Below are 25,921 nucleotides of genomic sequence, written 5' to 3' on the forward strand. Positions count from 1 at the left end.
TAAAATTTCTGTCTATTTTGTATAATTGATGTTTTCTTGTCTAATGTTTTCTAACTTGAATGCTTTATTAAATTCTTAAACCAGGTGCAAGAAAATGGTACCAGCTTCTAAGCGATTCACGATTCACCGACCATCAAATGTGTTGACACTCTCTCTAAAACGCTTTGCTAACTTTACTGGTGGAAAGATTACAAAGGTACTTTAAAAGTTGTGTTTATTTTCTTACGCACAATAGATATTTAATAATCCAACCAATCTGATAAGGGAAGCTCTTATTACAATAGAACGCACCTATAGGAGGCTTTGTTATAATACAGTTTGCTAATTGAGGTGTGGATGCCAACATTTACTTATTCTAAAAATCCAAAATGAGTGCAGTTCATTCAGCTACATTGTATGATTCTGAATGCAGTTGTAGGTAATTTTGAATGCTCTGTTTTCTGGGCTCTTCTGCTGCATTAAATTCTTAAACCAGGTGCAAGAAAATGGTACCAGCCTCCAAGCGATTCACGATTCATCGACCATCAAATATGGAATGGGACTGTTCCAACCCCACTGTTATAACTTCCCATCTATCTAGGTCACAATCTGCTGAAGATTGGGGTCCCGTATTTTGATTCCGAAACCTGCTATGAAAGAAAACCATCCTTGGCGTTTGCTTCATAATTTGTCCTTTTCCCTTGCCCAGTCCAATTCTAATTGCTATATTCTAAATTATTGTAAGACAATCTAAAGCTCTTTGTGGTTAGCTTGTAATGTGGTGTGGGCAGGTTGTCTTGGTAAATAAGCAGAGAACAAAAGAGTACTCATGAAAAGAAAACCCTAAGAATACCTGTGCTACCTGTTGAACTTCATTCCAAGATTGTTACGTTTGTAGATTAGTAATTTGCTTTTAAAATAGTCATCAGTTGGCCCTTTCCAAGGCAGTTAGTTCAAGTGAAGCATTCCATTCAATAACTGTATTAAACTGTAACTTTACAAGCATGAATTCACCTACTTAAAACTATTTTCTAACAGAGTAAAGCTGACTTGGATACATTTCTGAATTTATACACTCTGTATGTCCTGGAATGTTGTACTGTTTTGTTGCTGGGACACTCCACAACAAAGTAATAGCACAAAAGATTTCCTTCAAAGATAGGTGTAGCCAAGTACAAAGTTGAAGAGCAGAAAAAGTCACAAGATTTATGTAGTAGAACCTGTTCCCTAATATTCTCACTGTAAAGTTAGTATATTTCATGCAAAATGTTTGTAAATCTAGCTGTTATGTGATTTTTTTTCATGCCTTCAATTTCTCATCACTTCCCACTTCAGGAAGAATATTAAGGTCTTGGAGGGGCCGGAAGAGATTTACGAGAATGACACCTAGGATAAAAGGCTATAGTTATGAGGGGAGATTGGAGAAATTGGGCCCATTTAATTGGAGCAAAGAGGTTTGCGAGGGACCTGATAGCAAGTGTACACAATTCTGTGGAGTTCTGATAGAGTAAATAGGGAGAAGCTACCTTCACTAGTAATTTGAAGATAGATTCATAATCGCAAATTTTGTTTCTTTTCAGGATGTGAGGTACTCTGAATTTCTGGATGTTCGACCCTATATGTCTCAGTCAAGTGGAGAGCCAGTAGTGTATGTACTATATGCAGTACTTGTACATTCAGGGTTCAGCTGCCATGCTGGGCATTACTACTGCTACATAAAGGTAATACTTGGTCAAATTGATCAAAAATACTATATAAAAATGTAAGCTTTAGGAAATGTTATGCATTTTAATAATAATAATAATCCTTGCATTTGATATAGCGCTTTTCACGTCGGGAGGACGTCCCAAAGCGCTTCACAGAATAGACTGTAAAGTGAATTGACTGTATATTTGTGGGCGAACGCGGCAGACAATTGCGCACAGCAATGTCCTACAAACAGTCGTAGATTGAAAATGACCAATTTATTATTGTTTTGGGTTTTGGAAGGATTATTATTAGGCGTATGGAGTAAGGAAACTTGCCCAAGGTTTCGCCCTGCCTGGAATTGAACTCAGGTCTCTCACTTGCAAAGCGAGTGCTCTAACCACTGAGCTACAGGACTCCACGCTCCATTCTGTGAGCGTGCTTGTCAAGGGCTCTAGGACCCTACCCTATGTGAGAGTACTAAATAAATGCAAGTTATTGCTGTTTTACGTTTACTTTAAAGTTTGGTAATGATGTGAATGTTGTATTTATCAAAAAATAATATAATATTGTAGTTGAAACAATTAATACTTTTTCATAAGCATCAAGGCCTGGCATTTGAAATTAAAAATGTGAAACACAATTTTTACCCCTAGGCCAGTAACGGGCAGTGGTACCAGATGAACGATTCGATTGTATCCTCAAGTGACATCAGATCGGTGTTAAACCAACAGGCCTATGTACTGTTTTATATCAGGTACTGAAACAATTTTAGGCATTGCAGGTCATTTGTGGAATACATATTTTTTATACTAATAGCACCATTGGTTATTTTCCAGATCTCATGACTCAAAAAATGGAGCAGAACATTCTCACCCTCATTTAGGCCAGTCATCTCCAAGACCACCTGTTAGTCAGCGATTAACTGCTAACCAAACTGGTTTTATTGGACCACAGCTTCCACCACACGTGACCAAGGTAGGAAACAGGGATGCGAATTAAGCCTGAATTCAAATTCATTTTGGTGAGGCTAATTGACTTAACACAGTTGCACAAAGCAGACTATATTCATAGTTGGTGCACTTGCATTTAAATTCTGCATAGCATGGAATTTTATTTCGGGAGAAATGTAATGCCTGAATAAGAGCACGGAAATGGGCTATTCAGCCATCTGTCTGAACCTGAATAGTACATTTGATTTTTATTTTGATCAGACTAATACTTTGATAAGGTATTCATTCCCTAATAATGAAATGTAAAATGATTTTCATTCCACAGGCTTGAGCTTCCTACCTTGCACATTTATAAATAAACTCCCTGGGAAACAAATTGCATTGGTTCATTAGCCACTTGCAACATACTGGTTTGGTAGACAGACACCTGTGTAGATCTTTGCCATGTGGTGTGCTCCTACAGCTGATGGGAATATATATTTGAAAATTCTTTACTTTTCATCGTTTTAAGGCTGTATTCAATTTCTGTAAAAAAAAAAGTGTAAGCCCTTTTTCTATCCATTTCACCTGGTTGCATACCTGGTGCGATCAAGAGAGTAAGTCACCTGCTTCCAGCTGTCACCAGTACTGGACTGAACTGGCTGCTGGCAGATTCACAGCCTAAGCTTTGCAGATAAATAATCTAGTGCTATTATAAATGTTAATTGCCCCAGCAATGAAAAAAGCCTACTTCAAGAAATTTTACTTATTTCTCCAAAGAGTACCTCAACAATGCAGTGTACACTCCTTACAAGAGCATTTAAAATACAAAAACAATCTTCAGTGACACAACTGAAATTGTAGTGTAACTGATTGATCTTAAGATTTGGGTTTGTACAATTGGAAAGGTCTTATTGTAATTGATCTATTCTTATGTTTGGGGAAAAAGAATATAAATATTCTTACTTTCTGTTAGCAACTTTAAAATGCTGCAGTTATCAATAGCAAAAAAATTTTCTTACTGTACAGAACTCAAACCACTTAACGAATGGAAACTGCTCAGTGAAGGAGGTTCCCAGCAGCGCAGTCCCGAGCACGAGCAGCACAAGTGGTATCAGGAACATTTCTACTCCTTCCGGGTCCCCTCAGAGTCGGTCGCTGCCCAGACCATCAGTGATTCCTGAACCTTCCAAACGGCAGAAGCTGTCCTTCAGTATACAGACTCCTAAGCAGGGGACAAGGCAAGGCCAGAATCAGACCAGCCTTCATACTAGTCCACTGGAGAATTTGTACAAACCTAGTGTATCCCATACTAATGTGTCTCAGTCTACCTCAGGAACTCTACCAACATCAACTCCAGCAAAATCAGCTCCAGCAACTTCAATTCCACCATCATCTGCTGCGTCCACATCTACTGCTTCTGCCTCCACATCTTCTGTTGCTGAAGCCTCCACATCTTCTGCAGCCTCCACATCTTCTGCTGCTGAAGCCGCCACAGCTTCCACATCTCCTGCAGCTTCCACATCTGCCACAGCTTCCACATCTACTGCTGCTGAAGCCTCCACATCTGCCATAGTCTCCACATCTACTACCGCCACAGCCTCCAGGTCTGCCACTGCCTCTACATCTGCTGTTGCTGCCTCCACATCTGCTGCAGCGCCTAAGCCAGTAACATCCAACTCTTCTCACTTAATGGTGAATGGTCAGTCAAAAGGATCTTCTGGATCCGCTAGTTCTTTAGTCCCTTATAATGAGGAATCTTCAGAAGAATCCGACGAGGAACCTAAAGGCTTGGTTAAGGAAAATGGTTATGTGAAGACTGTGAACGGAACGGTTAATGGAACTGGATCCAGTGTACATCTCAAACCAATCTCTACATATATAGATGCTAAAGATGAAAATTTCCATTCTGAGACAGTCGGAGCAAAAAATAATGCAGTTAGGAGAATGGGAGATCATGGAAAGAATCGTCAGATGTGTGAATCCATTGTTTCTCCAGTCCAGTCTATGAATTGTTCTGCAAATGGTTTGTCTACTATAACAGGATCACATACTAATGAAGTAAGTAGTTTGTGCTAGTTGCAAGTTTATTAAATGTGCGTTTATATTAAGCCTTTCAAAACTGGTTTGGTCTGTTCAAATATGTCTTCTGAGTGCCGTGCATTCTTGTGGACAAAGTTCACAACTTCTTAAACAAAAATCACTCCCGTAGTTTGTATTTGACATATTGATGATATTCATCTGCTCACATTTAAGCTGAAAAAGTAGCTTTTTTTTAAAAAAAAGGGAATTTTGTTGCAGGGCAACCTATGTTTATTCTGGAAAGTGGGAACCTTTCGCTAATTTAGGCAACCAGTATGTATATCAAGCATTCCCATGATGGATACAACATGGTTAGGTGCCCCAACAATTAGCCCCAATCTCCCTGACCAGTGTGGAATTTTCTGCTTCCTGTACAAGCCATCCTGTGGCTTCTGAGTGTGATTGCCAAATTAGAACATAAGAACATAAGAATTAGGAGCAGGAGTAGGCCATTCGGTCCCTCGAGCCTGTGCCCCGCCATTTGATAAGATCATGGCTGATCTTCAGACCTAACTCTAATTACCTGCCCTATCCCCATATCCCCTAATCCCTCTTTTTTTAAAAATCTATCAGTCTCAGCCTTGAAGATGTTCAAGGACTGAGCATCTACAGCCTTCTGAGGTAGTGAATTCCATAAATTCACTACCCTCTGAGTGAAGAAATGTTTCCTCAACTCTGTTCTAAAAGCTGACCCTTAATTTTAAGACTGTGACTCCTGGTTATAGATTCTCCTACCAGGGGGAACAGACCCTCAGTGTCTACTTTATTCAGCCCTTTAAGAATCTTATGTTTCAATAAGATCTCCCCTAATTCTTCTGTACTCTAGAGAATACAGCCCTAGTTTATTCAGCCTATCCTCATAGGTCAGTCCCCTCATCCCAGGAACTAACCGAGTGAATCTACGCTGCACCCCCTCTCGGGCAAGTATGTCCTTTTTTAAATAAGGAGACCAAAACTGCACACAATACTCTAGGTGCGGTCTCACCAAGGCCCTTTTCAGTTGCAGCAAGACTTCCCTACTCTTGTACTCTAAACTTTTTGCAATGAACGCTGACATGCCTTTCGCCTTCTTAGTTGCTTGCTGCACCTGCAGACTAACTTTGAGACTGGTAAATTAGGGACAGTTTTATTCCTTGGGTCCTTTTGCCTCCTGGAGACTGGATGGAAACTGTCCAAACTCAATTACGTTATTCCCCTTTTACAGCTAACGGCCAGATCCTGGGCTAAATCTCAGCATGTCTCACCCACTATGCCACCCAATACTTTTTTTTTATATAAAATATTTCAAGGTTTTTAAAAAAAATCTATTGAAGAATTTGAACATGTGGTAGAATCTAACATAAGTTTGTAAGCGCATTTTTAGGAATAGTTGCTTCTTACTTTTCCCTGGTTAATAATTGGAGACATTGTAGATACATATTATATATATTAATTTTATAGCAATGCTTTTATTTGCATTTCAGTATTCAAGTATACAAGATGGGTCCCCCTTAATGAGATAATGGGTACACCCTTAGAAGGTTATTTAAGTTTGTGTGACAATCGCATGGTTTAGTTCTGGTAGTGAAATGCAGAACACCTGTGCGGAGGTCCCAAGATTATTAAAACCCAGCCTCGAGTCATCTTCAGACTGGGCAAGTTCCGTTTACTGGCCAGCAGGTGGCAGCGGTAACGTGAATGTAATAGGAGGACTTTTGATTGTATTAAACTTGTGTTTTGAAACTTCCTCCGCTAAAGTGTGTAGCTTTTGTGACAAGTTTACATCGCTGTGAAACGCTATTTGACAATAATGTAGCTGGGATCTTGAAAGCTAAAGATGAATTGTGACTTAAGATTCTGTTACTGTACTGAAAAACACAAAAGTGGTAGCAAACCGAGACTTAAGACAGAAGCAATTTGCTCATTACTTCTCTCATCTTTCCTCAAGCTTCCTAAGGTCCAAAAGAGATCTCAAGTTTGCTTTCTCTACTCTATTCTTGTGTTGAAATCAAACCTGATTGGACCGTCTAGAATTCATTCTCACTCAAGAACTCAAAACTTTCAAATCCCTTCCTTCTCTCCCTCAACCATCACTTCATGCTACAAGGCTTTTAAAACCAAAGCTTGATATTGCCTCACCAGGAGCTTGTCTTGTTTTCTCTCCTATCCTTGGTGTCAAATACCATGTGCCTTGATGTCTTGCACAATGAACCTTGACTCTTTACCTTGGTTCCAACTAAGTGTTACCCACTTGAAAACATTCTCAAACATTTTAATTTAATGCTTCTTTTGTTCACGATGACCTGTATTATTATATTTTCTAACCTTTTCTGGTTTTCTGCCTCCAGTTTTACCTTCCCCTCTCCTTTCTTGAAGGCACTGACTCATGCTGGGTACCATAGCATTGGTGCTGGCAGCCCTCTGGTGGCCTTATTTAAAGTGTGAGCCAAAAGCAAATGTTGGCAAGATGGTTGATTGTGATAAGCATCACAGCAAGCCTAATCCTGTACACAGAAATTCACTTTTCCAGCAGACTGCACTGGGTAACAGTCATGAGCGGGAATACCGGATGATTATTTCCTCCCTAGCCCAGGGATACAGCTTAATAGTAGCATTCTTAACTACTTCTTCAACTGAGTTCAGCACAACCTGGGGATCAAAATAGGCATCATCTTAATCTGTATCTGTTTCATTAAGAACATAAAAAATTGCTAGGTGAGAGAAGATCAAGGTCCATCTAGTTCTCCTTCCACCATCCTGGCAGTCTCATTCTAGGTAGTGACGTTATCATATGAGCCAATGGGGAGTGCTATATTTTACAATAACTTGTGTAATGCTTGGTGGTATTTGTCTTTACAGAGCTGTCAGGTACTGAAATTTCTACATTCTAGTTTTTGAGATTTTATATGCAGCTCCATATCATGGTGTGCTTAGGGCAATGTGCATTATTATAAACCTTGTGCTTGTGTTGTATATCTGACAATTTTGTTTAAAAGTTCTTTGAGTTGAGGTTTAAGTGCAGAGGTAGATATTTTTGTTTGTTTGGTGAGTATCAAGACTCACAGGAACTGACTCACAGCCCTTCTTATTCCCTATGTTATGAACACCATTTCTTTACCACACTCCTTGTGGGAGCCATATCTGAGATTATCATGACACCCCTGGTGTGTAAACCTGCCTGTGTAGTCCTAAACCTGAGACCAGAAGCTCCTATCTGTACCCTTCCTTATCTGTGCTGAGTTAGCTGATCACAATCCAGTTAACCATTCGAATGCAACAATTGACTAGGTAGCAATATTCAGCCAGTTCCTGTTATGATTGACTGCAGGAAAGTGTGTGTGTCTGAACATCTGACTAGTGTCGAGCATGGCTGGATTTCCTTTTTCTTCTGCCCCATTGAATAATCTGCTGCCGAAGTGCTTCCATGAAGAATGGTCAGTTACACAAAGTACATCATGTGGAGAGTGACCAACACTCATGATGGAACTATAGTCCAGCAAAAGGCAGCATCTCCTGGAGTGGAGATAAAGAAAGAGGAAAAATAAAATAAATTGACCCTAAAGTTTAGACATTTCATTTTGGGTTTAGGAATGCATTCTTTACTTATAACTACCTCACAGCTAAATCTGGAAGTGGAATGTCTTATCCCTTTACTTGTGGAATACTACTCTCTAACCACACAATTGAAGGCTAAGCGTGACCCTGCTTGGAGTAATGTGCTACTGGATTTGAGGGCCCTACTATCCTTATACTATCTCTTGAAATGGCAGATATTGCAACTCATACCAACAGTTTACAGGCTAATATATCCAATTTTATTTGCAATCTAAATTTGAATAAGAACACAATCATAGAGCACAGTTTTGCAATTTAGACAAAGTACAAAATAACTCCTCAATGGGTTATTTTACTGTGGGTTTAACCAGCGCTTGCTGTCACCTCTGCCAAATGAGTGAAAGACTTTACTGAATAGCTTCCTCGGGTATCGGGGGTTTGCCCATTACGAATTTTTGGCAGTCATCTACTGCTTTGTACAAGAGACTGAGCCCTTTATCCTGAATAATGGCCACTTATACGTCACTGCATGTGACACACTCTGTACGAGTCGTCTTAAAGCTGATATCTGATCAGTTTGCTGGTGGGGGAAAAAAGTTTAAATGCTAAACTGTGAAAAAGGCCACACTTTGTGACCGCTTTGATGTTACCTGTGTTCTTGAGACATCACAAATAATATAGGCTTTCTAACAATTGCACAGGATACTGACAAAGTCTCTTCTCGGCTCCAGTCATCCAACATATAATAGTGGAAAAGAGTGCATATTCTTTACGAACATAAGAGGTGTCATACAAAGTCTGACTTGGTTGGGGCTGCCATATCTGCACTTCAAACTGATCTGAGATAAACAGTTAAAGGAACAAAAAGGTTTGTTTACAGCTAAGTGAACAAGTAAGAAGAAGGGCTTAATCAGAACAGATGGCTTTAATATACATGTGTTTGGAATTTCAGATGAAATGCCCCCTATGTGTTTTTCACACCTTTTACACTCAAGTGGCAATGCATGTGTCAGCTTTTTGTTACCCAAATCCCTTGACCCGTCTATCTTTAATCCTTTCTAAGACCCTGGACAGACTGGACAAGCAAACTAGTGTTAACCCAACTACTTACAAAGTGTAAAGCAAGTTATATAATATTAAAGCGCAGTCTTGTTTGTACTCCACTAAAATGGTGTTTCAAAAATTACTTTCTTTAGTTATCCAGCAATCGTCTTGATCCACTTTGTGTGGAACACTCATCAATCGTGTATTGATATTATATTTTTCAGATGATTTAATTTTGATTAAATCACATTAAAATTTGTATATTTAGCTATAAAGTGTTAGTAATTAGCCTGGTGTTTAATCTTTCAGATAATTATATCATAACAAATTTAAACATACAATGATTTTAATTCAGATGTTAAAAATTATATTATTTGAATATTGCAATATCAATACAGGTGAGAGTTATAAAAACTGCCTCACAAAAGTTGGTGAAGATGGTATTCTAGATTAGGAGAGGCGAGAGAAGCCAGGATTATTCTCCTTGGAGCAGAGAACGTTAAGAGGAGACTTAATAGAAGTTTTCAAAATTATGAGGGGATTTGATAGGGTGAACAAAGAGAAACTATTTCCACTGGTGGTTGAGTCAGTAACCCGAGGACACAGATTTAAAGTAGATGTTAAAATAAACAGAGAGGAGATGAGGAGAAATTTTTTCACACAGTGAGTTGTTCGGATCTGGAATGCATTGCCTGAAAGGGTGGTGGAAGCCGATTCGATAACAACTTTTAAGAGAGAAGTAAATAATTATTTGGGGAGGACAAGTTTGCAGGGCTATGGGGAGAGAGCGGGGGAGTGGGACTGATTTGGATAGCTCTTTTCAAAGAGCTGACACAGACAAGATGGGCCAAATGGCCTCCGTCTGTGCTGTATAATTCTATGATTATAAATGCGTAAAAAGGATGTGTTTTTAAATATGTGCTTTGACATTGTCTAGAACCCTGAACTAATTTGCAATTTCATTACCCTGAAATACGCATCATTTTTAAAAGTTGAACTTTTATAGTTTGTATCAAATACTATTTAATTTAAAAAAATCAAATTGTGACCACATTGACTCAATGTATAAATGCATATTATGCCTTGGTGCAAAGGGTGTATGTGCAATCTAGGTGTCTACAGGGACAGCTGTGGCTTTGATGGCGCTACTATTTTCTTTCTCTCCCCCTCCCCCTATATGTTGAATAACCTGGCATCACTCACTGGCTCACTCATAAAGAATGGCCACTTGACAGGCAACCAACCACTTTAAGGCTTCCAACACCAGTAGAACTAAACCCCACGAATCACTGGTCACTACGTTCAGAGGAGATGGGGAGATAATTTGTGTATTTTGTGGTCTGGCTTCTCTCCCCTTGCATCTGTGACGGGGTTGTTCAAGTAATCTTCAGCCCACAATCCACTAATGGTGGTCTTTCATTGGCCAGAAATCTGAGCAGGAATTTTTCCTTCTGTAAAGTTTCCCCTTGCTCAGATAAGCAATCTGGAGCAGCTCAAATGTGAATGAAGGATAATATCTCTGGTCTCCTGGTTGAGTCAACTATGTAACATTGTTGATCTGCACCTTTTTCGAGTCTGAGTGCATTAGTGATGTATTTTGACAAGTAAATGCTGTTATGTGTAGACTTTAATCTATTTACTATGTTGTGTTGCTTCGTCTATATAAATTGCTTTAAACATTTTTTTTCTCTCTTCTAGGCTTGTCCTGTTTCACTGCGTGCAAACACTAAAAAGATACTGCAGAATTGTTCAGCAGGCTGCGCAAAACAAGAGAGCTGCACTAAACAAGAAATCCGGTAAGAGTCTGTGTTTTTAAAATGTATTTGTTTACAAAGATATCAGAAAATGTTCTTAATTATCTCCCAGGAAGCTTGTAATCCAATCTAGTGTTTGTAGAGAATATATGCAGTCACTAAACTTTACTGTAAATCCTGTGAAGTTTTGAGACTTCCAGATGTGAACGTGCACTATATCAAGTGCAAGGATTATTTAGCAAGAATTGACTTTTGGCCAGTAATGTACTTGGTTGTTTTTCAGTCAAGTAGTAACTAATTTGTATAAAGTATTACTTTAGTGGTGGGCTAGAGACCTCTAATGTGGTCTTACATAAGTAGTGATAATACCTTTTGATTATCAGGTGGTTTTAAATCAGCTTGAAAGAAGACCAATCTTTCTACTTGGAGAAATATAGTGAGATAAAATCAGGAGATTGGCCTTACATTGACTTGCTCCCATTCAAAACTACCACCATTGCTATCATCATTAATGTCTCAGCCTGGTGCAATGGTAGCAATCTCGCCTCTGAGTCAGAAAGTGTGGGTTCAAGCCCTCATGTCAGGAATTGGAATCACATAGTCTAAGCTGACACTTTGATGCAGTGCTGGGGGGTGTTGCATTGTTGGAGGTGCCATCCTTTGGATGAGACATTAAACTAAGGTCCCATCACATCTGCCTGTTCAGGTGAACGTTGAAGATCCCATTCCTCTATTGGAAAACAGACAGAAGTTTCTCCCAGTGTCCCGGCCAACAATCCCCCAAATAAAATTGGTATTGTGTAGACTTTGTCCCTTTTACTTTCTTGAGCTATGCCATTCACTAAGTGTCCCTTTGGACACTGGGTGATCCTGTATCTGTTTATAGAGTAAATAATGCTCTCTTACAAAACAGATAATCAAGGTTTTGTACAATTCATATTCCAGAATTTGAAGCTAGTAGTGTTTTATGTCCTCCGTAAATTCGATATTCTGCCAATTTTATTTTTTTATGTTGAAGCTCAGTTTAAGATGAACTGTTTAATGATTATTGTCAGATACCTCTCAGGCATTTGATCAATGTTGAAATTAAAGTCTAAAGCAAATGCCAATAAGAATACAATTAAGCAAGCCTTTGTTTTACAGGGCAAATGTGAATGAAAACCACTTGCTGATGCATGCAAAGGCACCTTCTGCAGTGAATCATTGTGGTGGTGGTGGTGATGCGGATACAGTCCGTGTACATACAGTTGAGAAACAAGCAAACCTGCCAGTCTGTCCACTAAAAGAAGTCACTGATGCTCTATCTGTACCATCCACACCTGGTCCCATTCAAAAAAAGAATTGTGAAAGTAAAAGCAGAAATAATGAAGAGTCCCATCTTGTTAGCAGCAATCCTAGCAGGCAAAGTCTTGTTACTAATGTAAAGATAAAATTAGAAAATAATGATATTGAGAAGCCAAAAGAAGAAAGATTAAATCCTAGTCAGGTTAGGGAGTTGGTACCGATTGTTGACCATGAGACTAATGGACACAATGGTCAGAAAATAGAGAGATTTGATCAGGAAAAAAGTGCATTATCAGTAATTGAAGATGTCAGCAGTGCTCATCAAACTAATGCTGACAAGGTGGAAACTTTGGAAAGAGAAAGCCAACCTAGTGTGCAGCAGTCTCCTGCTAAGGAAAAGACCAGACAAGCCAGTGAAAACAAGTCATCAGAAAAGGATGAGCTTTGCATTGAAAAACTTGAATCTGGCATTAGAGAAAGGAACAATCAAAACAAAAGTAGGAAGGCTGATGAAAATGGTCGACTTCTTGACCGTGATCAATATCCAGGAAGGGAGGGAATCAGTCAAGTTAGACAGAGGATGTCAGAGCAGCAGACCACTGACCTAGCCAAATTGCCCGTTGAGGAAAGTTCTAATCAAGATCAAAACAAAATTTCAGAAAATTACGGCACGGGCAGAGATTTAATTCTGCCTGCAAATAGGGGTAAGGCTGGTCAAGAAGAAAACCGATTTCAAGAGGAGAGCTCTCCTATTGTCCAAAAAAAATTGGAAAGTAAGGAAAAGACTAATGCGGTCAATAGTAGAATTTTACAAAATGATAAAAGTGATTCCAATTATAGGCACAGATCTAGAGAACACAAGGATAGCCGATGGTCTCAAACTGAAAGGGAGCCTGAAAAACCAGCAAACCATAACTACAGCAGTCGAGCCTATAAACAAGAATATTATCAGGAGAAACGAATTGACAAATATAAAGCTAGAGATAATGGACATCCAGTCGAGGATGGAAAGGGCTACCGGCGCTCAAAGCTTGACTCACAGTCATTTAATCATTCTCATCGTCGTGAAGACAAGATCTCCAGAGAAAAGCAACATACTTTGGACTTTAGTGGAAGGACTTTGAATAAGGAGATTAACCACAGTTGTCAAGAAAGAAAATGGGAGCGGAAGAGGAAACATAGCAGCAGTGAGAATGGTGAAAGTGACGTCGACAAGAAACGCAAAAAACTCTTGTGTGATCCATCTTTGGAGGAGCGAAGGATAAAAAAGCATAAGAAATCAAAGAAGAAGAAGGCATCAAAAGACAAACGCAGAGAAAGGGACCACAAGTAAGATTCTTAGTGTTCTTGCAATACTTGTAGCATTGATATTATGTTTCATTGGTCAAAAATGAGAGTGTGTTGAGCTGGTATATTAGCATTTCTGTCTTTAAATATTTCCATACTATTTGGGGGGGCAACACGTATCCTTTTATCCCCACCACCTCAACCCTGGAAATAATAAACTGGCCAGTTTGTGTCCTTTGACAATAAACTCTTAAGGCACCTAAGTAGATATGTACAGTATGGGAAAAGGCTGCTACTGTACTAATGGCCCGAAGCATACAAAACAAATAAATAATCCTACATCATTATTATAATATTGTAGGATAATTTATTCGATCTACTTCTACAATCTTTCTTTGATGAGTTTTTTTTTACTCGGGGCCAATATTTTTAATGTCTGCATTTTGACCACTGCCCTCTTCAGTTTGCTAATACAATCCACCATCTCCCCAGATAATTTCCTCTCTATATATATAATATATATATACCATTCTGTGTAAAGTAATTAAATCTGTTTGTGATCTTGTATTGATCTGCACCATCTGTCTTAGCAACTAATAGTTCATTAGACTTGACTGGTTCCAGGACATTTTTGATGAGCTATTTTTGCAAAAGTGCATTCCTCAAGATCCATAGAGCCTATTTCAGGTTTATTCCTATATCCTGCTGACAATATTTTACAACAGATTATGGTCTTTAATTGTATTTGATTTGTGTTGCCCGTGTTGTGATAGTGTTATAATCTATACTCTTTAGGCATCAGTCTTTGGACTCATCCGAAGTAAACTCTGAAGCTGATGAAAGGAAACGTAGGAAAAAGAAGAAAAAGAAGAAGAAAAGGCATCACAATGACAAAGACGTCCATTACCATTCCAGAAAGCACCAGGAGATTCCATCAGCTAACAAGAAGAGTGATATCCTAAGCGATTCTGAAAGGATTCACAAGTCCACTCGAAGCCTTTGTTCTGAAGATCGGATAATGCACAGTCACAAACAACAAGCATATGAAGAGAACAAGGTGTCACCGAAAGCAAAATTTGGGCATTTGGACACCAAGCAAAACAGTTGCTACGTAGACTATGTCCACAGCAAAGGTAAGATGCAGCAATGAACCAATATCAGTAAAATGATGTGCCTTTTGGATGAAAGTGTAAAACTGGGATTAATTTGGTCAAACTTCATGAAGTTTGAATTTCTGAGATTTTAATATAAAGTGGGATAAAAAGCAACTTTATTCATATTGCTAGTCAGTATACAATTTGTAACAAATTGGCATCTAAACCCCACTTGATTTTGCTTAGCAGCATGTTATAGATGTGAAGGATTCATTAATTCTATTATTCCATGAAATCTGTGAAACATGCTTTATTTTACATTGTGTTTTATTAAGTTACCTTAGAACGGCATCGGTAGAGACATTAAAATTACATTTTAGATGCCAATGTATTTTTGTTACTCAGGGCCAGTGTTTTTAATGTCTACATTTTATTCCCTTCAGAATCCTTGTGATTGGTGTTTTAAGAAACAAAAACTGCATTGCAAAAACAAAGTCCTTCAAATTAAACAAGTACCCTGGAAAAGGTGGTGGTTGATTGACTACATTCGGCCCTGCATGAATTTGAATGGGACTCTTCACTAAATCTCTATGTCAGACTCTTGTTATTGGCAATGATTTATTAATGTAAATTTGTACCCTGGATTGAGGAGGGTACCAGTAATATAATAATCCTTGCATTTGATATAGCACCTTATCATGCCGTCAAACACCTCAAAGTCCTTCATAGGATTTACTGTAAAGTGTGATGACTGTACTTGTCGCCGAACGCAGCAAACAATTTGAGCATAACAATGTCCCACAAACAGACATGAATAACCAATTTGATTTGGGGGATTGTTGATGAGAATACGAGGAAAATCTCAATTCACCAGCCAGTAGAATGAGTGTTGGAACCTGAAGATTGTGTTAACGAGCAACAATATGAAGCATTTATAGGGATTGGGGAGGTGGTGTATGTGAGGGGAGACGGTGATCAGGTAATAATTAAACCCTCGATGAAATAGTGCCATTTCTTTGTTGTATTAAATGTACCTTTAAAAGGTATCGAGGTATAGAATGAATGAAGAATGTATATTTAACTCCAAGATTCTCTTAATCATTCATTACTGTACTGTTTGTTTTAGAAGAAACGTTGAATGTGCATAATGGAAATTCAAATCGGCATCTTGTGAACTGTGTTGGATCGGGCTCTCTCACTGTACACCAGAGTGACTGGTCCAGGCTGAGGCTAGAAAATGGCAGTGACCAACATAAACCGATTTCAAAGCAGGATAAAGAACACTGTAAGTCCTACTTTGGTTTGTTTTTTAAAAAAACTTTAATTCCCACTTATAACTGCCTTTAATGGTGGCTGACGTTTCAAGTGTGCTTCACAAGGCACGATAAATCACTGTGCTAATTTTCTTCTACTCTTAATTCCCTTCAAAAAACAATTTCATAAAAGACCAACCAAGAGTGAGCTCATCTGTAGGCATCTCTGGGGGTAATAGGAGTGTGATGAAGAGAACCTAAGGTGGTTGAGTGCAGTGTTGGTTACAGCTAGGATTCAAGCTCAAGCCCTGTAAATGGGAGCTTACCACAAAATAAAACAGGCATGTTGGGTAGTCATTAATGTAATGTGCGGACATATATAATAAGCCTTGCGTTTGACTTTAAACATCTTAAAAGGACTTCACAATGTTTCTGTGAAGTGTAATGACTGTGTATTTGTTGACAAATATACATAGTAAACCTAAACTGTTCCTCAAAAAAAAAAATTTCTTCTATTAGATTGCGCCATCTTTAACACCAGTTGTCCCATAGATGGTACCTTGGGACGTCCTCCTGACGTGAAAGGCGTTATACAAATGTAATTTGTTGGTGGTGTTGGTCCAGAAGCCTATAAAGTAGATAGTTTGTACACCAAAACTTGTACACCCTTCAGAAGTCTCCCTGCTACTGTCTGTTGTCTCACTTTTACCTCCAGTCTGGATGGAATATCTAGTTTATAATTCTGTTTCCGTGAGGCTACATACATCGTATTAGATTGCCATCTCTGCAAACGCAGCTTACAAAATTGGACCAAATGGCCCTTGAAGAGTGAGAAGTCTGGGGTCTGAATATCTAGTATATTTCAGTACAATTTGTGTAAAATAATCTAGGATGTTTCACAATTAGTTTAATAACTTCAGTCAAAGTGTAATTTCCTGTAAAACCTAATTTTAAGCCTAAATGCGGATGGACTGATTGAGTTCCGGCTATTGATTCCTGCCTGATCCTGTTTCCCTTTCAGCATAATCCAATGCCAAATATATTATTCTTTATCCCTAAATAATCCAAAAGGGGTTGGTGGGGAGGGTCTTCTATCTGATAGGCAAGTGGTGGGATTCCAATTTTTTTTAATGTTCACACTGGGTTGTTTTACTGCCTGAATTTTGTAATCTTGAGGTTTTCAAGGCTGATTTTTGTGGGGATTTTATTTATATAACTATGTTAAATGCATTTGTAATTTTATTTGTAGTCCGAGAAAGGCATTATTCGCACAATTACAACAAGGAATACAGTGAAAAGGACAGCAGACGAGACTTGACGAGTGGTAGTTCTTTCAGAGATTCGACAAGATGGAAGGTAATATGAGTATGTGTGTGTAAATATATTATACATAATAAACACACATAAACTACCATCAATGTTTTATTTGTAAAATCCTCAAACTCAATGCTGATTAAAATCTGCTTCAAAAATCTACACTGGGAAAAGCAAGAACTGGTGACCTTGGAGATGAGGTGTCGCAGTCATTGAGCCTCTGGGATTTGGATTTAAATCCAGTATGATCAGTGGGATGATTGTGGGATTTCCTTTCTGCTGACTGTTAGGGTCCTACATAAAATGCTTGATCATTCTCACCCATTATCTGTGAGTCCACAGTACAATACTTGGAATAACTGTGTAACTGTCTATCTCACTCAGAGAGGTCCAATAAAGAATTGGCACTGTTAAAGAAAGAGCCGTCTTTGATTTGGAGAACTGAATTCAATTTATCCTGAAACTAGGGCTCAAAGCTGGCCTGGAAGTTTTTCCCATTCCCTGCTAATGACATCCCTAACCACTTTGAATTCAAATATGTGTCTGAAAAATAAAAAACCCGCATAGTGATCTTAATATAAGATCATCAATACTGGTCAGAAAACACATTTTAAATTGTTAGACTATAATAATAATAATTATTGCATTTGATATAACACTTTATCATATCGTTGAGACGTCTCAAAGCGCTTGACAGAATATATTGTAAAGTGGATCGACTGTCTATGTTGTAGCGAAACTTGGCAATCAGTTGCACACAGCAGTGTCCCACAAACAGTCGTGGATTGATTGAGTGACTTTTTTTTAGGGATTATTACTATATTGGTAGAATTATTTAGAGGCTTTTAAACTGATGCATTTGTACATTCTGTCACATGGAGAATGCTTGGAGAAGATCACAAACGTTTTTTTGACATTTTCTGTTTACAGACTGGTGAAAAGAGACATGAAGAACAGAAGGCCCACTAAGCCTACCAGTAGTAGAGACCTTAGTTGCAAGTAAGTCGTTAAAAAAAAATGAAACTGAAGACAAATTCTGCTTCTGTGGATTAACTGATATAAGGTTACAAGAAGTGATTTAAGATAAACTTTGTTGAAAATCAAATTTTCATGATTTTCCATTCACAGCAATATTTTTCAGATCAAATTCCACTTACGGTCTATTCCATAATGATTTGAAATCAAATCATGAGTTTCGTTCCTCATATCCCATCACCATTATTTATATTGCATGGGTACAAATTGAGCCTTTCACTTAATTGACAAATGTGGCAACCCAAAATTTTCTCTGAAACCAAAGAATGTTTACAGAAAAGTAAGTGGCCTTTCAGCCCAACGTGCTGGTTCCCCGGAGCTGGAGCAGTCTTGTGAATTTAACTACACTTTTCTCATGACCCTTTATATCTTCATGCTTTTAAGTGCTTATCTCATTCCTTTTTAAATCATGACATTGATTTTGCTTTGATAACCCACCTATAGCACTATAACAATCAAAAGTTAATTTTAGTAATTGTTTGTGCTGTAGATATTTTTCTACATTGATGTATGTATGTATGTGATGCTTGTAATTGTACAGAAATATACTATTCTGGTTTGGTTACTCTTATCCATTTCAATTGTGTTTGTTTGCAAGCGATGTCATTAAGTCTAGAGGGATGCCGGGGTTCCTTTTATTATTTGATCTGGGAAGTACTTTAACTTCTGTATAATAATTCGATAAATCCTGGGACCAGTAAGCAGGAAGGAATTTCAGAAGGATTTCTTACTGGTTCGTTTGCGAGAAAATGGTGGAGAAAAAAACCCAAAATGTTTACCTCTTCATCTGGTTCTGTTTTCTCTCTCCCAAACAGATGCAAAACAGTGGAATAAACCAGCTGTATGCAGCAAAAAAACATGAAAAGCTTCAAAGAATTCACACTCCTGGATCCAGAATGTGGTGCTTTATTCCTTTAAATACTGTACAGAATTTTACCATCTGGGTGGGTGGGAGAACTTTAGTTTTTTGGGGGAATTTTTTTTTATTTACACATTTAGTGAAAAATCCAAATGGATTGTTTGTTTCTGTTCCTTGTTGAACACTGTACAAATACTGTATAAATAACTGTAATATATAAATGGTCACCCTGGAATTTTTTTAAAGACTCGAATGCTGCTCAGCCACAGACTCAGGTTTGATTACTACTCATGTGTTATGTGTAAATTTTTAGTGGTTAAATTTCGGGTGCAAACTGGTGCAAAAAAAGAGGAGGACCAGGAAATGGCTTTTTTTTGGAATGCAGGAATAGTGCAACAGACTGTGAAATCAATGGTTTGTTTCAAATGAACCAAGCACTAGATTTTATTTTATGAACCCAAAGTTTTTTTTTCACGAACAACAGTCATAGAAGATAGAAACAGAATAGTTTAGATTTATGGGGGGAAAAATCTCAAGTGACTTATTTGTATTGGGATGCTGTCTGAAACTAGAAACAAAATCATTTTAACTGCTTTTTAAAAAAAAAAAATGCCTGAAAAAGAAAACTTAAAAAAACATAAACCTAAAGTATTGAGCATGTATTCAAGATCGAGATTAATTTTAACGGAATATTGACTTGAGTTACAAATACTTCATTTGTTTAATTTTAAATTCCTTGTTATAATTTGTGCAACATAAGGGCTTGGAAACGAGATTTTCTTTCACTCTCACAATTACATATTGGAAATTACTTTGTATTCAGAGTATGCTTTGTACAATTTAATTTCTTTTAAGGTGCTCCTATTGTAATAACATACGATTAGTACATTAGGGGAAAGAATTACTTAAACCCCCAAAAACTCTGCAACGTTGCTATATTGTTAATTGAATCAAATCCCCACTTTAGTACGATGGTGAAGAAATACAGCATAAGCTTAAGCTGCCAAGATGTGATCTCGAATGTGTTCCTTTTTTGTGTATCGGTGCTTCCTACCCTCTTGTGGATCACAACACAGTCACTTTAAAGTTTCTAGTTGCAGACAGAAGCGGATCCTGTGAATTGTATTAATACTGAGACACTGTCAAACTGTGATGCCAGCTATTTCAACTTTGGTCCTGTATCAGGAAAACAAGTCAAATGTAATCTGTGATTCTTATGAAAGTGTGTGTGGTTCAGAGCTGTATTGAAGTACGTTTTACTTTAATTGGTCAACGGACATTTCGGATGGAACTGCCATCTGCCCATATTGTACTGTAGCATGTGAAATTTGTAGAATGTACAAACATGAAGTAAAGCCGAAAAGAAATATGTATAATGCACTGTGTTAATGCATTTACTTTCGCAGTCCACGAGTAAATGCCCAACGTAACTGCTCTATTTGCCCCACGTATCACCGATCCTTCCTTGTGGCAAATGCCAATTTATGGTGCCTTCTGTTTTTGTGAGACTTCCAAACGTGTGATTGTTGTACTGTGGTTCATAGAAGAGCTTGAGATAACCCTCACCTTTGGTGGAAGGCTATCTTGACAGCAAGAATGTCCCAACACAGATTTTCTAAGCTTGGAGGACTGGACTGCACCATTAGGAAAACATTTTTCTAAACTTCTGGACTGGAGATCGGGGATCATGTTTAGGAGTGCACTTCTGTAAGGTAATTAAGCTGATGGATGAGGAGGGGCAAATGCAGCTGATGTATCCTACTTGGATTTTCAGAAGGCATTTGACAAAGTGCCTCATGCAAAACTTGTAAATAAGATTCTGAAATATAGACAGAAAAATTAGGCAATTGCAGGTTTTAATTTCAAGAAATATGTTGAAACAACAATAGCAGGGAAGGCATAAGAGGGAGCCTCTGAATCATCTCCATCCACTAAAGCAGCAGTCACATCATCAGCAGCACATCTCCAGTTTTGACAATGTCCTTCCTAATTGTAAGCGGAAATTAATGATTGCAGAAGTAATCATTCCTCAAAGCAAATGTAAAACTTGCCTCCCTGACAACCTCTCTCTTGTTTCGATTGTTGCAATATAATACGTCGAGACCATAAATTTGAAGCTTGACTTTGTTACTAGCAGTATATTTGTAAAATGTCTTTCACTTCCCAAGGCACTGGACAGACGAGTGTTACGGACCCGAGCTGGGGGTTGGGGTGGGGGAGGCTGGAGGACAGTGGGGTAAGGAGGGAAAATGAAAGAGAAGGGGTCTTGAGACAGGTCTTGAAGGTGGCGAGGGAGGGAGCGAGGCGGAGGGACTGTGGGATGGAGTTCCAGAGGGTGGGGACAGAGTGGCAGAAATGGATGTGTTTTTCTCATTTAACTTTGATTTTTTTTCAGCCTCCAAAAGCAAACATATTCCTCGTTCGTACACATTTCCCTCCCTACTTTCCTCTTTCTACTTTTTTTAATTCCTGTACCTCTTCCTAGCCAACTCTTCTTTCTACCTACCTCTTCTTTCAACCTAAATCCTTCCTTCCCACCAACTAATCCTTTTGTCCTCTGTCCAGAAGCGCTTGTAGTTTTTCTATGCTTTATTCTGTATATCAGTTGCACACCTCACTGAGTGCTGGTTTATTCCCTGGGAAACAGCTCTAATGGGTGATATTTGATTAATACAACTTCAACCTTTTATCTCTGTGGGTTTTTTCTCCCAATTGGATGATGTCCTATTCACTTGTACATAGAAAAAGTATAATGAATAAGGTAATGCTGAAGGTAGGTAAATACAATTTACCTTTATATAACGCCTTTGTGGCGGGAGGATGTCTCAAAGCACTGACCAATGTAGATAATAGGCTACAAATCAACATTTTAGCTGACCTAGTTTCCCCATTTGACTGGCAGTATTATTCAGAAATCTTCACTGAAACATTCACTCTTTTTTGGTCTAGAATAGCTCTGAATTTGCCAGGCATTTCTTGAGAACAACAAAAGTAATCTCGTGATACCTTTCAATAAGATGTAATTGTGATAAAGTAACTATCAAGTAACTAACAACCGGGTTCCTACTTACTGCTAGGTAAATGGGTGTGTGGGGTAAGGAAACTTACCCAACATTTTGCCCTGCTGGGAATCGACCTTAATTAATTTAACTGGTAACTTGAGATCTATTTAAACTATTTCCAATCCATTATAGGGTTCTCCCATGATATTAATTAAATCATGTTTTAATTGAAGTTGTTTGGAAAATATTGGGCTTTAATACGTGGGAGACTTAAATAAGTGCAGAATCCTTTGCGTAAGGAGAAGTATGGCTCACCAACCCATGAGAAAGCTTCTCCAAAACCAGATCACTTGAGGCAGTTTTCCTTAAGGAATCTCATACTGTACATCACTGTGTAGTAACCTTTTCATGGCTTTACATTTTTGTGATTGTTTTGCTTTTTTCCTTTGTAATGTCAAACCATTTATATATTGATCAGTTCTGTCTAGCGGCATTCATATCAGCAATACAGATTGTACATTAACCAACCCCTACAATTTAATCTGCCTTTGTCTACTGACAGCCAGGAAAACACTAGGGACTCCTGCAACATTATTCCGCTACCTTCAGGTCCTGTGTCACCTTCAGGTAAGTGATGCACAGGTTAAAATAGGTGGAGTCCTGTAGCTCAGTGGTCAGAGCACTCGCTTTGCAAGTGAGCGACCTGGGTTCAATTCCCGGCAGGTCAGGGCGAAACCTTGGGCAAGTTTCCTTACTCCACACACCTGATAATAATCCCTCCAAAACAAAATAATAAATTGGTCATTTTCAATCCACGACTGTTTGTGGGACACTGCTGTGCGCAATTGGCTGCCGCGTTTCGCCCACAAAAATACAGTCGCTACATTTTACAGCATATTCTGTGAAGCACTTTGAGACGTCTAGTAGACGTAAAAAGCGCTATATCAAATGCAAGGATTATTATTATATTAAATAAATGAACAATAGTCCTTACATTTGATATGGAACCTTTCACCGGAGGACATCTCAAAAGCATTTCATAGGATTTGCTGTATATTATTTTCAGTGGGCATGGCAGCCACTTTGCACACAATACCCCACAGCAGTCTTGAAGTGAACAGTCAATCGTATATGGGAGATTGTCGGCAAAGTCACTAGGAGAAACTCTTTCATTTCAGAAAAGGATTTAAATGTACCTGTACATGAGTTTTGTTTTTCAGACATGACCTTTTGTCAGAGCCAAGTCACAGTTTGATGGATGCCAGAGTCGATAAATTGTCACACTTAAAATGTACTTTTCTTTGAAATGCTGATCAGCCTGCTGGCTATTTACAACCTTTTATTCTTTAGATTTTCAGCAATCATCGTTTGGTTTCATCGTTTAACTGTATTTCTGTCTCGACTGTTAAGATCAGCTCGTAGTTTTTAACCATTCTGTAACCCCATTGATATATTGATTCAGTGTGCATTTTTCCTCCAAACACATTTGCTCCAGATATTAGAATGGAAAGGATTTTTTTTTAGTATATTTAGCACTTAAAAGGGCCAGTGCCCCTAGTGCAGGATGTCACCAAATTTGGAAGATGGCAAGAAATCAAGTAGAGTTTGGATGAGATGAACGCTTGGGTTTTAATATTTTGTAGATTGTCAGAGGATGGGAAAGTAGGAGGAGGTAAGGTATTCTACGCTTGAGGTTCTAAGGAAAAATAAGCTTGAGCAAGAGAAAATAAGTCGTGATTTCAATACAGTGAAGGGATTGTATTCTTGGGAGCTTATGAAATAAGTGGAAAAACAGAAGAGTATTCACTATAAACAAAGTAAAAGAATAAGGTGATGGGAAATAGTGCATGACAGATTGAAGGCTAGAAGTGAGATATTTACCAGAGGCAGGTCTGTCTTTACAGAGATTATGTTTACCCTCCAGACTCTAAGCGGTGCTGGAAGAATGCCCCAGTTAACATGACTTGCAATGCAAATGGCCAAGAATATCAGTGGATGAATGATAAAAGTGGCACTATGCATTTCTCCTGGGTTTCTTTGTAGTGCTCAGTAGGATGAGAATAATGACCTCAATTGTCTAGCTAATGAGTCTATATTCCCTCTGGTGATGGATTAGATGTGCACCCTAGATTCATTGTATCTATCGAGCTTTGTGCTTATACAATGAATTCCCTGTTAAAAGCAAAATGTTGACAAGGTTGTTTACGTGGCAAATTTCAGAAAAGGTCTGTAATTCTGTTAGCTGCACACTCTGGACTCTATCCAGCTACAGGCCACCTAGAGTACTTGAATACGCATGCAAAAAAACACATCCCATTGAACGTGTGCAGTTTAGTGGTGGAGAATGAAAATATTCATCTTATCAGGTGTCGCTAAACTACAAGCACATACCAGTCAACATTCGTTTATATTTCAGGAAAATGTCAATTTCAAACTGCATTCATCTTCCTCGGCAGATATGTTATTAATATATTTATACAACAGTCAGGTTTTCAGATGTAATAAGTTTTATTTTTTGCAGGCCACTGACAATAGTCTAACATGTATCATAACAAAAGTATCAATAACGTAAATCTGTACATTATTTACACATAACTTAAGATCTTTTAACAATTACAATAAACAGTTTGCATTTGACTAAGAAAATAAATATACAATTACAATGTTAAAGTACAGAATATGTTATAGGTCTGAGTGAGACTAAGATGGTCTCATCCTTCAACCACAGACATCACTAAATGTACAATTTAGGGCCTCTCTAGTTGTGACATTATTAGTGCTTTGTTCTTTCTATACTGTTAAATAATGAAAATTACTTGTGCCTTAGACTAATATTGGGTTATTAGAGTTTTGAATAGAATAAATGTTGCTTAGGCAGCATTAAAATATCCTAATAGAAAGTCTTCCAACCTTACACACTCCGATGTCAGACCCGCTGAGTTCGAAGGTGTTGCACAGACATTTGCCCTCAATAGAAAATGGTTTCTGTGCAAAAATTTAAAACTTAAGTGTTAACACAATTTCATACACTGAGCACTACTTGTTTTGAGAGAGAGGGGGACTAAAACCTGTAAAACTGCCAAAATGTTTCTTTGCCTAAACTCTTATATACAGAAGAACACCAGAATTATTTTTCTCCTTCATTTGAAAAGTTTTCAGCAATTATTATGTATTATGAAGCTGAGGTGCAGGTCTAACGCAGTTACTTTTTATTGGCAATTCTCCTTTTTCTCGTCGCCAACATATCGTAGAAAGGGTCCTTGCTGATACTAGCTCTGAAAGGGAAGAATGTCACAAATGAGCACTGTATCCTGACGTACTGAGAAAGTGGTTGACAAGCAGGGTTCATCTTTACTATAGAACGGACTAGTCCTAAACCTATTTGCTAGAGAAAATATCGAATCAAACAGTCTTTGGCTCTTAATAATAATAATTATTAATGGTGCTGTGTTTTACTGTAATAAGGTTCATTAAATATTTAGATGTACATTTTCAAACAGCACTGAAAGAATAAATACATTACCTGTATAGGAGAAATTAGAAAGTGGAAAAATGTCAGCTCCCCCAGCAAGCCTACCATCACTGGCTAACCTGTCATTAACAGTCCCCCTGGAACTGGACTACCATGACCACTGCAGAGTATTGACTCAATTCTGATAGTTCATTGCCTCTTTAAAAACTGCTACCTATAACTTTTAATAGACCAAGAGGTCTTAAGGGAGATGTTTGGCCCACGTTTGACTGACGCTGAAAGGAATGAAGTCCAGCTCAAGATTCATGCC

At 38.2% G+C, this 25,921-nt stretch overlaps 2 protein-coding genes across 5 annotated transcripts in view; one reads left to right on the forward strand and one right to left on the reverse strand.

Moving 5' to 3' along the window:
- usp42 (ubiquitin specific peptidase 42) overlaps positions 1-20,513 on the forward strand; it is a 39,041-nt gene extending 18,528 nt beyond the window's left edge. The window contains exons 9-20 of the mRNA XM_007893576.2: positions 85-196; positions 1,560-1,700; positions 2,322-2,422; positions 2,505-2,643; positions 3,627-4,658; positions 10,956-11,053; positions 12,155-13,624; positions 14,378-14,715; positions 15,803-15,961; positions 17,179-17,285; positions 18,174-18,242; positions 19,094-20,513. Of these exons, the coding sequence (XP_007891767.2) occupies positions 85-196; positions 1,560-1,700; positions 2,322-2,422; positions 2,505-2,643; positions 3,627-4,658; positions 10,956-11,053; positions 12,155-13,624; positions 14,378-14,715; positions 15,803-15,961; positions 17,179-17,285; positions 18,174-18,212 (3,736 nt within the window). The 3' untranslated portion in view covers positions 18,213-18,242; positions 19,094-20,513. The remainder of the gene's footprint in view (positions 1-84; positions 197-1,559; positions 1,701-2,321; positions 2,423-2,504; positions 2,644-3,626; positions 4,659-10,955; positions 11,054-12,154; positions 13,625-14,377; positions 14,716-15,802; positions 15,962-17,178; positions 17,286-18,173; positions 18,243-19,093) is intronic.
- Positions 20,514-24,635: 4,122 nt separating this feature from the next.
- Positions 24,636-25,921, reverse strand: part of cyth3a (cytohesin 3a) — a 52,834-nt gene continuing 51,548 nt past the window's right edge. For 2 of the 4 annotated variants that reach the window (XM_042340957.1, XM_007893577.2), the window contains one exon: positions 24,636-25,414. In XM_042340957.1, coding sequence (XP_042196891.1) covers positions 25,342-25,414 — 73 coding nt within the window. In that variant the 3' untranslated portion in view covers positions 24,636-25,341. The remainder of the gene's footprint in view (positions 25,415-25,921) is intronic. The other 2 variants (XM_007893580.2, XM_007893579.2) reach the window with 1 other exon arrangement.

The sequence above is a fragment of the Callorhinchus milii genome, unplaced genomic scaffold, assembly GCF_018977255.1.
Source record: "Callorhinchus milii isolate IMCB2004 unplaced genomic scaffold, IMCB_Cmil_1.0 Scaffold16, whole genome shotgun sequence".
NCBI classification, from domain to species: Eukaryota; Metazoa; Chordata; class Chondrichthyes; order Chimaeriformes; family Callorhinchidae; genus Callorhinchus; species Callorhinchus milii.